Source organism: Ascaphus truei, chromosome 7 (genome assembly GCF_040206685.1).
Source record: "Ascaphus truei isolate aAscTru1 chromosome 7, aAscTru1.hap1, whole genome shotgun sequence".
Lineage (NCBI taxonomy): Eukaryota > Metazoa > Chordata > Amphibia > Anura > Ascaphidae > Ascaphus > Ascaphus truei.
The window spans coordinates 48426271-48442476 of NC_134489.1; the positions used below are offsets into that span (position 1 = coordinate 48426271).

General features: G+C 47.8%; 2 protein-coding genes across 2 annotated transcripts in view; both read right to left on the bottom strand.

Moving 5' to 3' along the window:
• The window catches only part of LOC142499244 (uncharacterized), a 28217-nt gene extending 12634 nt beyond the window's left edge, over positions 1-15583 (bottom strand). The window contains exons 1-9 of the mRNA XM_075608329.1: positions 15469-15583; positions 13613-13709; positions 11036-11292; positions 7665-7828; positions 7108-7224; positions 6609-6683; positions 6396-6483; positions 5882-5964; positions 5629-5788 (exon numbers count right to left, since the gene is read on the bottom strand). Coding sequence (XP_075464444.1) covers positions 5629-5788; positions 5882-5964; positions 6396-6483; positions 6609-6683; positions 7108-7224; positions 7665-7812 — 671 coding nt within the window. The 5' untranslated portion in view covers positions 7813-7828; positions 11036-11292; positions 13613-13709; positions 15469-15583. The remainder of the gene's footprint in view (positions 1-5628; positions 5789-5881; positions 5965-6395; positions 6484-6608; positions 6684-7107; positions 7225-7664; positions 7829-11035; positions 11293-13612; positions 13710-15468) is intronic.
• On the bottom strand, positions 11032-15740 carry LOC142499983 (inactive Rho GTPase-activating protein 11B-like). The gene is made up of 4 exons (XM_075610040.1): positions 15642-15740; positions 15469-15548; positions 13613-13709; positions 11032-11292 (listed from the first exon to the last, which is right to left on the bottom strand). Exons 1-4 carry the CDS (start codon positions 15738-15740, stop codon positions 11032-11034), a joined length of 537 nt encoding a protein of 178 aa, XP_075466155.1.
• Between the last annotated feature and the right edge of the window lie 466 nt (positions 15741-16206).

The following is a 16206-nucleotide window of genomic DNA, read 5'->3' on the forward strand; positions in this document are numbered from 1 at the left end:
ATTTTCATCATTCCTCTCATAAACATCTTTCCTTACAAAACGTTTTAGATCCAGTTTAACATATAAACATACTCCACCTCCTCTTCTATTTGCTTGATCCTTCCAAAAAAGGGAATAACCCTCTAAATCAGCGTTTCCCAAATGGTGGGTCTCGACCCAGCACCGGGTCACGGAACCAAAATTGCCGGGTCACAGCGAGGCTGGCCGCGCGGTGTCTCTCCCCCCGCCCAAGTTAAAAAAAATGGCGGCGATTCCCCCCGCGCTTGCGCAACGCAAGCAGGGCCCGCTCCCTTCCTCCCCCCCGCTCCCAACGTGGGACAGAGGAGGAAGTACCAGCTCCTCTGCGGCCCGCACGTTACGTGGGGGAGGGTGGAAGTACAAGCTCCTACTGCGGTCCGCTTCCCCCCGCGGCCAGCTTCCAGAGCTCACCTCCCATGGCACCCCCTCCCGAGCCCACCTCCCGTCCCGGGCAGCAGGGGATATCGGGGGCAGCAGGGGGAAAGCGTCCGGCGGCAAGGTAAGTCACTCCACCCAGTCACTGTCACCCACCCACCCAGTCACTGTCACCCAGTCACTGTCACCCACCCACCGTCTCCCACCCACCCAGTCACTCACCGTCTCCCACACACCCACCCAGTCACTGTCCCCCCCACCCACCCAATCCCTGTCCCCCCCCTCCCACCCAGTCCCTGTCTCCCCCCTCCCAGTCCCTGCCCCCCCTCCCAGTCCCTGCCCCCCCTCCCACCCACCCAGTCCCCCACTCCCACCCACCCAGTCCCCCACTCCCACCCACCCAGTCCCCCACTCCCACCCACCCAGTCCCCCACTCCCACCCACCCAGTCTCTGTCCCCCCCTCAAGTCACTCACAATTGTCGTTGCCTGTAATTCACTGTTTGTGTCTGTGTGCGTATAGGGGAGAGTGTGTGTGTGTGTGTGTGTGTGTGTGCGCATCTATGGCTGTGTGTGTGTGTGTGTGTGTGTATCAGTGGCTGTGTCTGTGTGTGGCTCTGTGTGTGTGTATATCAGTGTGTGTATCTGTGTGTGTATCAGTATCAGTGTGTGTGTGTGTGTGTATCAGTATCAGTGTGTGTATCAGTATCAGTGTGTGTGTATCAGTGTCTGTGTGTGTATCAGTGTGTGTGTGTGTATCAGTGTCTGTGTGTGTGTCTGTGTGTGTGTATCAGTGTCTGTGTGGTGTATCAGTGTCTGTGTGTGTGTGTGTGTATCAGTGTCTGTGTGTGTGTATCAGTGTCTGTGTGTGTGTATCAGTGTCTGTGTGTGTGTGTGTGTGTGTGTGTGTGTGTGTGTATCAGTGTCTGTGTGTGTGTATCAGTGTCTGGGTGTGTGTATCAGTGTCTGGGTGTGTGTGTATCAGTGTGTGTGTGTGTGTATGTATCAGTATCAGTATGTGTATCAGTGTCTGTGTGTGTGTGTAGCAGTGTCTGTGTGGCTGCGTGTGTGTGTCAGTGGCTGCGTGTGTCAGTGTCAGTGGCTGCGTGTGTAGCAGTGTCTGTGTGTGTGTGTAGCAGTGTCTGTGTGGCTGCGTGTGTGTGTAGCAGTGTCTGTGTGGCTGCGTGTGTGTGTAGCAGTGTCTGTGTGGCTGCGTGTGTGTGTAGCAGTGTCTGTGTGGCTGCGTGTGTGTGTAGCAGTGTCTGTGTGGCTGCGTGTGTGTGTAGCAGTGTCTGTGTGGCTGCGTGTGTGTGTGTAGCAGTGTCTGTGTGGCTGCGTGTGTGTGTGTAGCAGTGTCTGTGTGGCTGCGTGTGTGTGTGTAGCAGTGTCTGTGTGGCTGCGTGTGTGTGTGTAGCAGTGTCTGTGTGGCTGCGTGTGTGTGTGTAGCAGTGTCTGTGTGGCTGCGTGTGTGTGTAGCAGTGTCTGTGTGGCTGCGTGTGTGTGTAGCAGTGTCTGTGTGGCTGCGTGTGTGTGTAGCAGTGTCTGTGTGGCTGCGTGTGTGTGTAGCAGTGTCTGTGTGGCTGCGTGTGTGTGTAGCAGTGTCTGTGTGGCTGCGTGTGTGTGTAGCAGTGTCTGTGTGGCTGCGTGTGTGTGTAGCAGTGTCTGTGTGGCTGCGTGTGTGTGTAGCAGTGTCTGTGTGGCTGCGTGTGTGTGTAGCAGTGTCTGTGTGGCTGCGTGTGTGTGTAGCAGTGTCTGTGTGGCTGCGTGTGTGTGTAGCAGTGTCTGTGTGGCTGCGTGTGTGTGTAGCAGTGTCTGTGTGGCTGCGTGTGTGTGTAGCAGTGTCTGTGTGGCTGCGTGTGTGTGTAGCAGTGTCTGTGTGGCTGCGTGTGTGTGTAGCAGTGTCTGTGTGGCTGCGTGTGTGTGTAGCAGTGTCTGTGTGGCTGCGTGTGTGTGTAGCAGTGTCTGCGTGTGTAGCAGTGTCTGCGTGTGTAGCAGTGTCTGCGTGTGTAGCAGTGTCTGCGTGTGTAGCAGTGTCTGCGTGTGTAGCAGTGTCTGCGTGTGTAGCAGTGTCTGCGTGTGTAGCAGTGTCTGCGTGTGTAGCAGTGTCTGCGTGTGTAGCAGTGGCTGCGTGTGTAGCAGTGGCTGCGTGTGTAGCAGTGGCTGCGTGTGTAGCAGTGGCTGCGTGTGTAGCAGTGGCTGCGTGTGTAGCAGTGGCTGCGTGTGTAGCAGTGGCTGCGTGTGTCAGTGGCTGCGTGTGTAGCAGTGGCTGCGTGTGTAGCAGTGGCTGCGTGTGTCAGTGGCTGCGTGTGTCAGTGGCTGCGTGTGTCAGTGGCTGCGTGTGTCAGTGGCTGCGTGTGTCAGTGGCTGCGTGTGTCAGTGGCTGCGTGTGTCAGTGGCTGCGTGTGTCAGTGGCTGCGTGTGTCAGTGGCTGCGTGTGTCAGTGGCTGCGTGTGTCAGTGGCTGCGTGTGTCAGTGGCTGCGTGTGTCAGTGGCTGCGTGTGTCAGTGGCTGCGTGTGTCAGTGGCTGCGTGTGTCAGTGGCTGCGTGTGTCAGTGGCTGCGTGTGTGTGTGTGTGTATCAGTGGCTGTGTGTGTGTGTGTGTGTATCAGTGGCTGTGTGTGTACCAGTGGCTGTGTGTGTGTGTCTGTGTGTGTATCAGTGGCTGTGTGTGTGTATCAGTGGCTGTGTGTGTGTATCAGTGGCTGTGTGTGTGTATCAGTGGCTGTGTGTGTGTATCAGTGGCTGTGTGTGTGTATCAGTGGCTGTGTGTGTGTATCAGTGGCTGTGTGTGTGTATCAGTGGCTGTGTGTGTGTATCAGTGGCTGTGTGTGTGTATCAGTGGCTGTGTGTGTGTGTATCAGTGGCTGTGTGTGTGTCTGTGCAGGCCCTATAGGCAATAAAATTTTTAGTGGGTCACGAAGGAGAAGTTCAAAAATAACGGGGTCACGGAAAAAAAAGTTTGGGAAACCCTGTTCTAAATGAACTGCCCAGTCAGGAGTGTCATCCCACCATGTTACAGTAATGCCGATGATATCATACTGCTCCCTTGCAGCTATTAATTCAAGCGTCCCCATTTTCTCTGTCAGGCTTCTTGCATTTCAGCCTGTACTATTATCTTATCTTCTCCTTCCTTCTTGCGCCAACTTGGTTTAGTCTTTAGAAGTTTTCTACTATTATCTGTATTTACTATGAGTGTCTCGCTGCTTGTCAAACTCGCCCTTGCCCCCATTCTACCTCCATAACCCCATGTCTCCTCATCTATTCTATTTAGTTCGTTATCGGTTTAATTCCCCTTCCCCTAGTTTAAAATCTCCTCCAATCTTTTTTAGCATTTTCCCCCTAGCACAGAAAATCTCTCTTCATTGAGGTGCAATCCGTCCCTAGAAAGATGGCACCTCTCAGAAAAGGAGTCCCAGTGCTCTAAAAAACCCAAACCCTCCTTCCTACACCACTTTCTTAGCCATGCATTAACCTCCCTTATCTCTGACTGTCTCCCTGCGGCAGCGCATGGCACTGGTAGTATTTCAGAAAATACCACCATGGAGGTCCTTGCCTTAAGCTTTTGGCCTAGATCCCTGAAATAATTTTTTAGGACCCTCCATCTCTCTCTAACTTAGTCATTGGTGCCAACATGTACCAAGACCGCCGGGTCAACCCCAGTTGACCCCCTAATCTGTCTACCCGATCCACAATGTGCTGAACCAGAGTGGCAACAAACTGTTCGGTTCATTTGGTCACGGCAACAGATTGCCCCATTTACCTTCCTAATAATGGAGTCCCCTACCACCACAATCTTTCTTTGTATCGGAGCATCAAAGTCCCCTTTGTGCTGGAGGAACTATTCCCCTGGCTGCTAGAGGAATCGGTCTCCCCCAGCGTTGCCATTTCTCTCCTGACACTCCCAATATCTTCACTCAACATGGCAAATCTATTGGGATGGGTCAGGTCAGAACTGGCCTGCTTCTCCCTATTGCCCCTGCTTCCCCTTCTAACTGTTAACCCGCTACCTACCTGCTCCAGGGCCTGCTCAGTGAGCACTAAACCCCTTTCAAGATTGTCAATGTCCCTCAATATTGCAAGTGTCCTCTTCAGATCAGCAATCTCTGACTCTAAAAAGAGACAACCCGCTCACACTCCTCTCAGCGGTATGCCCCTTGGAACAGCTGCTCCAAGTGCACATACATGTGGCAAGATGTGCATTGAGTGACATTTTCAATCCTGCTCATTGTAGCAACTATGAAGTTTAAAAGAACTAACAAACTGTACTTCAATATACTACAACTTGTTTAAACTGCTTCTAGTTTTTACTGCACACTTAATACAACCAGCACTTGAAATCAACCAGTCACGCAGACCAGGACATGCAAGCAACTTCTGTTTAAATAGGGACACCCACCAGGGGTGCTAGGCTAGCAATCAGGCAACCACACGCACTGCGGTCTCAGGCAGGAGAATTTTTTTCATTCTCTCTCTCCTACAGGCTATAAATTACCACACACTTTGAAAATAAATTAACTTGGGCAGGTAAATGGCAGATGAGGTTTAATAAAGATAAATGTAAGGTTATGCATTTGGGAAGAAAGAATAAACAGACGACTTACAAATTAAATGGGGATAAATTATATCAAGATTCTTTCAAGATGGCCACTGATTTGGATTTTGCCATTTATATCCCTCCAATATTGCGAGTAGGACCTTTGGATGGTACTTTATTATTTTTCACCATTCACTGACGTTACTACTCAATATAGTTTCCTTTTATTTTTGTACAGTCCCCCGGTCCCCTTACCTTCGGAGAGTGGGCAGAGACCTGGGAGCAGCGACACAGGGGGGGAATTTGGAAAGGCAGCTTTTGTAATCATTTGAGCCCACTAAGGTTTCTTGGTTTTTATGGTTAATATGTTCAACTGTTCTCTAATTACATCTTTTTCTAGCAAGTAGGAGACCAAGAACTCCTGAGAGTAAAAACTTACATTATTCATGGTGGTGGCAGTGTAGAGGTGTAGTGTGACGGTTTTGGGTTGCTGTTGCACATTTTTAGTCTAGTTAAACAAGTTAGCAGGATAGCCCTTTCACATACACAAGACAAAAGGTGTGGCGTTCGTGAGGAGAAAGCAGGCACTGCCGATGCTGTACCGTGTAATGGTGAGGCTGTACTGCTGCCTGCAATGATCTGCAGATTTCTCCTCCCTGTCTCTGGCGTTATAAACCCAACTATTGCATATCTCCCCTCTCACCTCTGGACACGTTTGCTCTCCTTCCGTTTGTTTCTGGGTTTCTTGCCTCGGGAGAAACATTCAGGAGTTGCTGGGAGACTCAGAGATTCCGTGCTGAGCTCCAGCAATAAGCTGGGACTCAAGGGAAGATCACAGAAAACATCTTCACTAACCGGAGTGTCTGAAGAGAAAGAAGAGACGAGTAGCCACCCATCTGCCAGTCTGTGTATTAGAACAATAATGGTATTATTTAGGGAGGGCAGATACCACTAACCTCTGCATGGGGTCAGGGAACTTGTCAGATCACAGGAGTCTTCGTTGGACTCGTTTAAATCAGCCGGATCCCGCAAAGATCTCCTAGGAGACAGAAGACACAGAGAGATTATTTTCCCCATAATGAGTGGCCTGGAAGGAAGATATAATCTGTAGGTCTACAGAAGAAAAGGGGTAAAGCAACACTCTATAGGCCCGGCCATGACGGGTTTGAGTAGCACTGCAAGCCTGGCTGTGAAAGGTTTGAGGGGTGTGATGCAGGTTGCTGAATCCACAGATTGGATACTTAAAATCCAACAGTGGATTGTATTCAATGGCGGTTTTGGATTAATCCGCACGGTTTGAAGCTGGAACAATCAATCAGTCGACAGAATTTACACCGCGGAACGGATTTTGAATGGAAAGCTGGGGAAATTCAGTGAAACGGATTGACAGTTTTGCCAATATCTAGGTACAATCAGCCTTGCAATTCCAGGGATGGAGATATTGGGTTTCAGTAGATTTATATTCCATACCGTTTCTTAGCTGTGCACTGCTCCCCGTGCACGGTGTCCTCGGACGCTTTGCGTTTAGATTTGCTTCTCTGCGGCTGAACAAGCTCATCTGCAGTGGGAAAAAGGGAGAACTGAAGGATTTAAACACACACGATTTAGATCAGAAAAGGAAATGCCCCATTTGGCTTCAAAAACTTTGCTGGAGAAACAGAGCTCCCTCCCACTCGGGCTCACCTGCCACGCGGTCCAAGAGGGCATTGGAAGCAGCGCGTCCCGACTTCAGTTTATTTAATGCCTCATTAACGAGTCCTTAAAACGAGACAGACATGAAGCAGAGAAGGTTACTATAGGTAAATGGGGCTAGCGGTAGCTCGATAAGAGGGCATCTGAAACAGAGTTACTGCAAGAGCAAATCAAGCAAGAAACCAAGGTGTCCCGCGGGTGAAGCGCTCCTATCACAGAAGAAGAGGATGGGGCTTTTGGCTGTATAAGTTTTTTGGCCCGACAGTAATAAAACTATCTGTGCACTTGGTGTGACTGGACTTATACTACAGGAAAACAAGCAGTCATTGGCCCAGCCGATGTCTGAATGTTGCTGCACTGTCATGATGCCACCTGGTCTCAGCCACACCTGGGCAGTGACTATGAGTGACCAACAGAGGGCACCTACTGCTCATTCATGATTACAGTGGTGTTCTATAGCACCAACGTTCCTCATGTACGTATCTCTTACCGCCCATACTGCGTCTGCATCTCCTGCGATTTCCTCCTCTTTTGGGGTTCACAGACTCATCTTCAACAGGGTCAGGAGGGAGAGGAACCTTCTCCACGATGAACAAGGGAAACTGCCCTGCAGAGAGAGGGGTGGATAGTTAAAGAGGGCAGTGTTCCCTGCCACAGCAGAATGACTGACAGACAAATGGACCCATCACCAATGAAGTCTGCCCTACCCACTGCAGGGTGACACAGATACAAGGTGAAGGGACCTATGGCCCATGAAGTCTTCCAGTCTCTTCCACAGTTATACAGCTACAAATGACCTGTCCCATGGAGCTTGTTTCCCTCTGCAGGGTGAAACAAAAGGCTTCTATAGTATATCCTATCAAGTCTGTCCTTCCCACTGCAGTGAGACCGTCAGGGAAGCCTGTAGTCTGCCCCTCCAATTACAGCAAGAGACAGAAGGGACCTACGACCCATGGAATCTGTCGCTCCCACTGTGACACTCACAGAAGGCACTGTCTTTCCTTCACACTGCATATTACACAGTTACTGATACACACATTGCCTTACCTATGTGCTGTGCCTGCTCTATCAGAATCTGCATCACAGATGTTTGAAGTTGCAGCTGCCTCTCTGTGCCAAGTGTCCGCTTCTCTCCCAGTCCGCTGCTGGGAAATAAGTTTGGGGCCAAAACCAGTGCCAGGTTCCCTGAATCCATCCTATTTTCATCACACCTGCAAAGGGAGTCAGAGTCCAAGCATCAGAGCTTCCATCTGTAGAAGCTCGCATAATAATGCATCTCTCTGTAAGGTTTAACTGCCTGCCAGCATTCAAATGACCCACAAATAAAAAATATATATATTCTCTACTTTTCTGGAATACTGGTAGTTCTTGTTTATTTTGTGAAAACCTGAAGGTTTTGTGTGCAAGGGTAAAAATATGTGCAGCATTAATGTACTATATATCAGTGTTTCCCAACTCCAGTCCTCAGGGAACCCAAACAGGTCAGGTCTTAAGAATATCCCTGCTCCAGCACAGGTGGGTCAGTCAGCAGCTCGGTCATTTTGGCTGAGCCACCTGTGCTGGAGCAGGGATATCCGTAGGACCTCAGTTCCCTGAGGACTGGAGTTGGGAAACACTGTACTATATAGATATATACTATACTGCTCTGCAAGAGGGGTTTATATCACTTAACATCTGAAAGCTATTTTTCTTTTTTTGAGCGCGAAAACGGAAAGGAAACCACCCCCCCCCCAACCAAGAGCAGATAATTCAATTTTAATAAGTGTCACTCAGCACTAACAACCACACTCACATTGAAAATGCCATGAAATAAATGCTGAGACATTGATATTTGAATGTAATAGTAAATGCTACATTTTTGGCCTAACTCCTTCACTGCAGGGACCTGCAAAGCATTGTGGACAGTTGTGGATTTCTCATTAGGCCCAGGCCGGCAATATTTTTGGGCTGCAAAATATATACACACAGACGACACACACAGACGACACACACACACACACACGACACACACACGAGACACAGACGACACACACACACACACACGAGACACAGACGACACACAAGACACAGACGACGCACACACACACACACACACGAGACACAGACGACACACACACGAGACACAGACGACACACACACGAGACACAGACGACACACACACGAGACACAGACGACACACACACGAGACACAGACGACACACACACGAGACACAGACGACACACACACGAGACACAGACGACACACACACGACACACACACGACACACACACACGAGACACAGACGACACACACACACGAGACACAGACGACACACACACACGAGACACAGACGACACACACACACACAAGACACAGACGACACACACACGAGACACAGGCGACACACACACACACACGACACACACACACGAGACACAGACGACACACACACGAGACACAGGCGACACACACACACACACGAGACACAGGCGACACACACACACACGAGACACAGACGACAGACACGAGACACAGACGACACACACACACACGAGACAGACGACACACACGAGACACAGACGACACACACATACGAGACACAGACGACACACACACACACGATACACAGACGACACACACACACACACGAGACACAGACGACACACACGAGACACAGACGACACACACACGAGACACAGACGACACACACACGAGACAGACGACACACACACGAGACACAGACGACACACACACGAGACACAGACGACACACACACGAGACACAGACGACACACACACGAGACACAGACGACACACACACGAGACACAGACGACACACACACGAGACACAGACGACACACACACGAGACACAGACGACACACACACACGAGACACAGACACACACACGAGACACAGACGACACACACACGAGACACAGACGACACACACACGAGACACAGACGACACACACACGAGACACAGACGACACACACACAAGACACAGACGACACACACACACAAGACACAGACGACACACACACACAAGACACAGACGACACACACACAAGACACAGACGACACACACACAAGACACAGACGACACACACACAAGACACAGACGACACACACACAAGACACAGACGACACACACACACACGAGACACAGACACAGACACACACACACACGAGACACAGACGACACACACACACACACACACACACGTGACAGACGAGAGACAGACGAGACACGACACACACACACACACGAGACAGACGATAGACACAGACGAGACACGACACACACACACACACACGAGACAGACGATAGACACAGACGAGACAGACGACACACACACAGACGACACACACACAGACGACACACACACAGACGACACACACACAGACGACACACACACAGACGACACACACACAGACGACACACACACAGACGACACACACACTCACGAGACAGACGACACAGACGACACACACACAGACGACACACACACAGACGACACACACACAGACGACACACACACAGACGACACACACACTCACGAGACAGACGACACACACAGACGAGACAGACGACACACACACAGACGACACACACACACACACAGACGACACACACACACAGACGACACACACACACAGACGACACACACACACAGACGACACACACACACAGACGACACACACACACAGACGACACACACACACAGACGACACACACACACACAGACGACACACACACACAGACGACACACACACACACAGACGACACACACACACACAGACGACACACACACACAGACGACACACGTTCCCCCACTCTCTTCCCTACTGGTTGCCAGGGGAGACCGTGGGGCCTCTGTAAAGTTCTTAACTTCTCCTTTGTGCCGCCGTCCTCCAACATCACAGCGTCATATGACGGAACGTCACTTGGCGACGTGTAGCCATGGCAACATGACAGTGTCGCGCCATCATAGAAATGCGGCATCACGTGACACCAGTGTCATTTGACGCTGCAACACGAAGGAGGCGGCGGCGGCACCAGGTTACATGCCTGTGGGCAGAGGATTTGTAAATCTGCCACTGATTGTGGAGCACCTGAAAGGGTTAATAAAACAGTGCGTGGCCAGGTTCGTGGTTTCAAAAACCTACGTCAGTTTGTTAGAAAGTTTGACTTAGAAACCTGAACTCACCTTTAAAACAAAAAATCCTAAACTTGGCGAACTTTTGGGCTTGCGAAAAAAAAAATGTTTTTTTAACCTGAAACCCAAATAGCGTTCTACCATAACAAATATTTTTTATATCTAAAACGCCAGTGAAAGTTCCTACCCTTAGGACACAGTCTCATATAGCATTTGGGGTAGGAATGGGCTCCACCTTGTGGTCACTGATGTTATTACAGAAGCCCCCCCACATTCCTCACCTGGATGCAACACTTTGTAGAAAGGTGCAGAAGTATTGCAGGGTTCCCCGGTTGATGGAAGGGAGCAGGCAGGTTACTAGTATGATGGCAGACCCTCTGTCCCCCTCGCCAACTGACTCCTGGATCTGGCACAGAGGGTCCTGAAGTTCGGGGAGAATGAGGGGCTGCGGGAGCTCCCTAAAAAATTGCTTCAGCAGGGAGGCGACATCACAGGGCAGGGCTGAGTTTAAGCAGCTCTCACCGGACTCTAGCTGTGCCTGGAACAGAGGGTGGGTGAGGGGGGAGAGGGGTTGTGGGCATCAGCACTCAGATTTGTTAAGCAATGCCTATGTGGCACTAGATGCTCTGGTAGTCAAGGTGTTAACTGCCAGAGGGGTGCATTCTCCAAGTCTTTTGGCCAAGCACCTTGTTTCTATTTAGCTTAACAGAAGTCATACAGTAGATGAGAAGCTTAAAATCATGCAAACATTATCTGTGAATCTTCGTGGCATTAATTCCTGCTGAAAATCTGAAAGAATTGAATGTAGCTACAGGTTTTTTGGAGTACAGTTAAAATCACTGAAAGAGCTTACAGAGGGTGGATGGTTTTTTCTTTACCGCATGATATTTGCAAATGACTGAACTTTCATCCTATTCTTTCAAGCCACCTTACCACTTTAGTGCAGCATTATAAGGATATTCCAGTAGTGAGAAGTATTAATAGTGGCACGGCCCCATACCTGTATGCCAACATTTAATATGGGCAGGTGATTCTGCCAGGGAGTTTCACCCTATTGTCCTGTATGGGAGTCAACTGTTGAACGACAACACAAGAGACTGGTAACCAGGTCTGAACGCCTTCACATTGCTCAAACATCTCCGTCCCCCTCCCCCACTGTGGTTACAGCTCTTGTGATGCCATCCCTTCCTCTAACACTCGGAAATGTTGCTACATCTCAGCAGTAAATGTTACACAAGCTCCTTACAAATTACACATGTGGCTATTACAATGTTACTTTCAAAGAAGAGTCCAGTTACCAGTAGCCACCAGTCCACTAGCACAGACCTTTTCACAATGTGGCTGATAATGCATGAAACGAACACAAGTTACTGGCAACTCTAACACACATGGGGTTGGGACTAAAGATAGCACTTAAGAGGAGGGCAGAAACTGGCTTAATCACAAAAATATATTAGCCCAAAAATCTGATGTTTCGGTTGCAACATGCAACCTTTATCAAGGTGAGGGCCCTCTATATCTGCAATTTTGTTGGGCCATCCAGGAAGGTCTATTTTGATTTGGAGCACTGACATACAGTAACTCTTGATTATTGTAGCTTTTCATGGAAGAGTCTGGCGAACCTTTACTCTGTCACTAATTAAAGATACACTTGTATGTATGTCCTTATTATAGCGCCATTAATGTACATAGAGCGTCACAGCAGTAATACATCTGACAATCATATAAATAGCAAATAGTACAAATAACAGATCATGGGAATAAGTGCTTCAGGCATAAAAGTAATATTTAGGAAAAGGAGTCCCTGCTCTTAAGAGCTTACAATCTAATTGTTAGGTAGGAAGAACGTACAGAGACAGTAGGAGGGTGTTCTGGTAAGTGCGTCTGCAAGGGGCCAAGACTTATGTATGAGGTGTATAGTATCAGCCAAGAAGTTACTCATATGCTTTGATAGGGCTGTTCTATAGAGTGTGCGGCCATGCGCACGCCGCATGCTGAGCTGTGAGGTGTGTGTGTGTGTGTGTGTGTGTGTGTGTGTGTGTGTGTGTGTGTGTGTAATTATTTAAAAAAAAAAAACACTTTGTAAAAATAAAATATTTATTAACATTGTGCAGACACACACATTTCAGCGCCAGTAGCGGCGCAAAATCTTTATTTCCCCGTCTTCCCCACTGTTGGCCGGATGCACACTCACTGCCGTACGTGCGGCCCTTGTATAGAAGGGCTGACTAATCTCAGCCAATTATAAGTGCCGCTCGCAAGACGTAGCGCACGCGGCCACTATATAACAGCCCTTAAGTGGGTGTGTTTTAAAGGTGGGTCTTAAAGTGGATAGAGAGGGTGCTAGTCTGATATTGAGGGGAAGGGCATTCCAGAGGTGTGGGGCAGTCAGTGAGAGAGGTTTAAGGCAGGAGAGGGCTTTAGATACTTTAGTAGAATGCAAGAGTCGGGATGCTGAATAGCCAGAAATTAGGGCTGAGATGTAGAGAGGGGCAGAAGAGTGTAAAGCTTTAAAAGTGAGGAGGAGAATTGAGTGTGTGATGTGGGATTTGATGGGAAGCCAGGAGAGCGATTTCAGCAGGGGAGACACAGAAATAGGAAAGAGAAAAGTTATTCTGGCAGCAGCATTTAGGATAGTAAGGGAGACAAGAAGGCCAGGTACTGTAGCAGGAGGTTAGAAACACTTATTGAACTAATTATAGTTGTCAGACACATGGAATTGGTTACAGCTACCAGCTAATGCCAAATACACCCGAAACACACACAAAACTAATCACAGTGATCAAATCCCATATCTTAATAACAATACAAGAGAGGTTGGGAGTCATTGCACAAACAGGGAATTCGTAAACTAATACCTTTAGGGTCTTGATACGAGTTACAGAGCCAGATTTTCGGAAGAGCCCCTCGGTACTGAGATGTTGGCTGAGAAACTGACAAGAGTCTACCAGAAACCTGGAAAGGGGGAGAGGGATGAGATGTTCAGCAGTTGATGTGGTCTACTTAGATTTTGCAAAGGCTTTTGATACGGTTTCACACGAGGTTGGTGTACAAAATAAAGAAAATTGGACTTAGTAATAATATATGCACCTGGATTGAAAACTGGTTAAAGGACAGACAACAGAGGGTTGTCATAAATGGAACTTTTTCAGGTTGGGCTAAAGTCGTGAGTGGAGTACCTCAGGGATCGTACTGGGACCCCTGATTTTTAACTTGTTTATTAATGACCTTGAGGTTGGGATCGAAAGCAAAGTCTCCACCTTTGCTGATACTAAATTGTGTAAGGTAATAGAATCAGAGCAGGATGTAATTTCTCTACAGAAGGACTTGGAGAGACTGGAAACGTGGGCAGGTAAATGGCAGATGAGGTATAATACAGATAAATGTAAGGTTATGCATTTGGGATGCAAGAATAAAAAGGCGACTTACAAATTAAATGGAGATATATTGGGGGAATCCTTGATGGAGAAGGATTTAGGAGTGCTTGTAGACAGCAGGCTTACCAATAGTGCCCAATGTCATGCAGTAGCTGCAAAGGCAAACAAGATCTTATCTTGCAAACGGGCAATGGATGGAAGGGAAGTAAACATAATTATGCCCCTTTACAAAGCATTAGTAAGACCACACCTTGAATATGGAGTACAATTTTGGGCATCAATCCTAAGAAAAGACATTATGGAACTAGAGAGAGTGCAGAGAAGAGCCACCAAATTAATAAAGGGGATGGACATTCTAACTTATGAGGAGAGGCTAGCTAAATTAGATTTATTTACGTTAGAAAAGAGGCGTCTAAGAGAGGATATGATAACTATATATAAATATATTCAGGGACAATACAAGGAGCTTTAAAAAGAACTATTCATCCCACGAGCAGTACAAAGGACTCGGGCCATCCCTTAAGGTTGGAGGAAAGGAAATTTCACCAGCAACAAAGGAAAGGGTTCTTTACAGTAAGGGCAGTTAAAATGTGGAATTCATTACCCATGGAGACTGTGATGGCAGATACAATAGATTTGTTCAAAAAAAGGTTGAACATCTTTTTAGATGGGAAAGGTATACAGGGATATACCAAATAGGTATACATGGGAAGGATGTTGATCCAGGGATTAATCCGATTTCCTTCCTGACTCCAAGAATTGGCATTAATTTTTCCCCTTAATGGGGTTTTTTGTTTGCCTTCCTCTGGATCAATAAGTAAGTATAGATATAGGATAAAGTATCTGTTGTCTAAATTTAGCATAGGTTGAACTTGATGGACCTACGTCTTTATTCAACCTCATCTACTATGTAACTATGTAAGATATTTGTAGCAAAAATGTGTTTACACTGGGAACAAACAATTTATCAAATGTATTAGCATGAAACAAACAATGAGCTATAACATCTTATTTTTGCATATGTTCTACTTTACAAAACAGGAGCAACTAGTCAATAAATACATGATGTAAATAATTATGCCAGTGACAGATTTTTTTTTAAATCTAGAAACTCAAAGGCCATCAGTGTTCTCCTACAGCCCTTTCTTTTCTTGCAAAAACGCAATAAAAAAAAACCTAATCTTTGCAAAGCGTGCATTACAATAATAGCACATACACTTATATACAGCAGCCTCCGTTTCCGCAAACAGCAGTGTGTTATCTCCCTGACCACCCTCTGATTTCAGTGTGACTGCAATATTGTGGGGAAGGGTGGGATAGGTCCCTGCGATACTCACTGCGGAATGTCTCCCTCCTTGTTGCAGAGTGGCAGTGAGCGCAGGGGGACACCGAAAAGCCCCTCACTGGGAGTCTTCCTCTAGAACAGAGCAAAGCACATGAGCAGAACTGTTCTGGCGCCAGGAAGTGGGGGTGCAGAAAGTTAAAAAAAAAACATGGTTTTGTTCATCACCTGGACATCTGGGCTGGGAAACTTCTTCGGTGGTCGTATTTTGATGCCGCAGGACTTCAGGTGCTGGATGATGGCATTAGAGGGTCCAGCTGCCCTCATGATCTCTTCAGCTTGCACTTCGGGGTGGTACCAAGGCAGGGACTTATTCTCTATTTCTGCAACCCAAACCTATCCGAGCTGTATTCCTTTAACACGTCACAGAAGGCACCTGGTCTAATCTTTTATCTAACATGATTAAAAAAAATAAAATAAGAGACCCTATCCAATTTAAGATTTTAAACTAATACTCCCTGAACTCTACCCTATTAGTCTTCCGATGCCAGAATTTACTGCCAGATATGCCTCCTACTCACCTATTGGGGTCACCACTTGGATCCAAACCTACACCTTTAAACTGGGACTGGCGATTTCAAAAACCTATTTGTAGTGTTGTCTCCTGAACCTCTGTTAAAAGGGCAGCTTCCGTCAGACAGCTTTTAAAATGGCCGAGTACTTAATCAGTCGTTACCAGCCATCTGCGTTTGTTTAAAAAGCCAGACTTCCCATCCTAAACTGGTTGAACCTT

What these genes read in the sequence shown, in the direction of transcription:
- LOC142499983 (XM_075610040.1), bottom strand. Translation starts at nt 15,740, where the DNA reads ATGAGGGCAGCTGGACCCTCTAATGCCATCATCCAGCACCTGAAGTCC. An exon ending in TTCCCAGCCCAGATGTCCAG is followed by an intron (nt 15,549 to 15,641) that starts GTGATGAACAAA and finishes GCTCTGTTCTAG; the next exon opens with AGGAAGACTCCCAGTGAGGG. An exon ending in AAGGAGGGAGACATTCCGCA is followed by an intron (nt 13,710 to 15,468) that starts GTGAGTATCGCA and finishes CCCCCTTTCCAG; the next exon opens with GTTTCTGGTAGACTCTTGTC.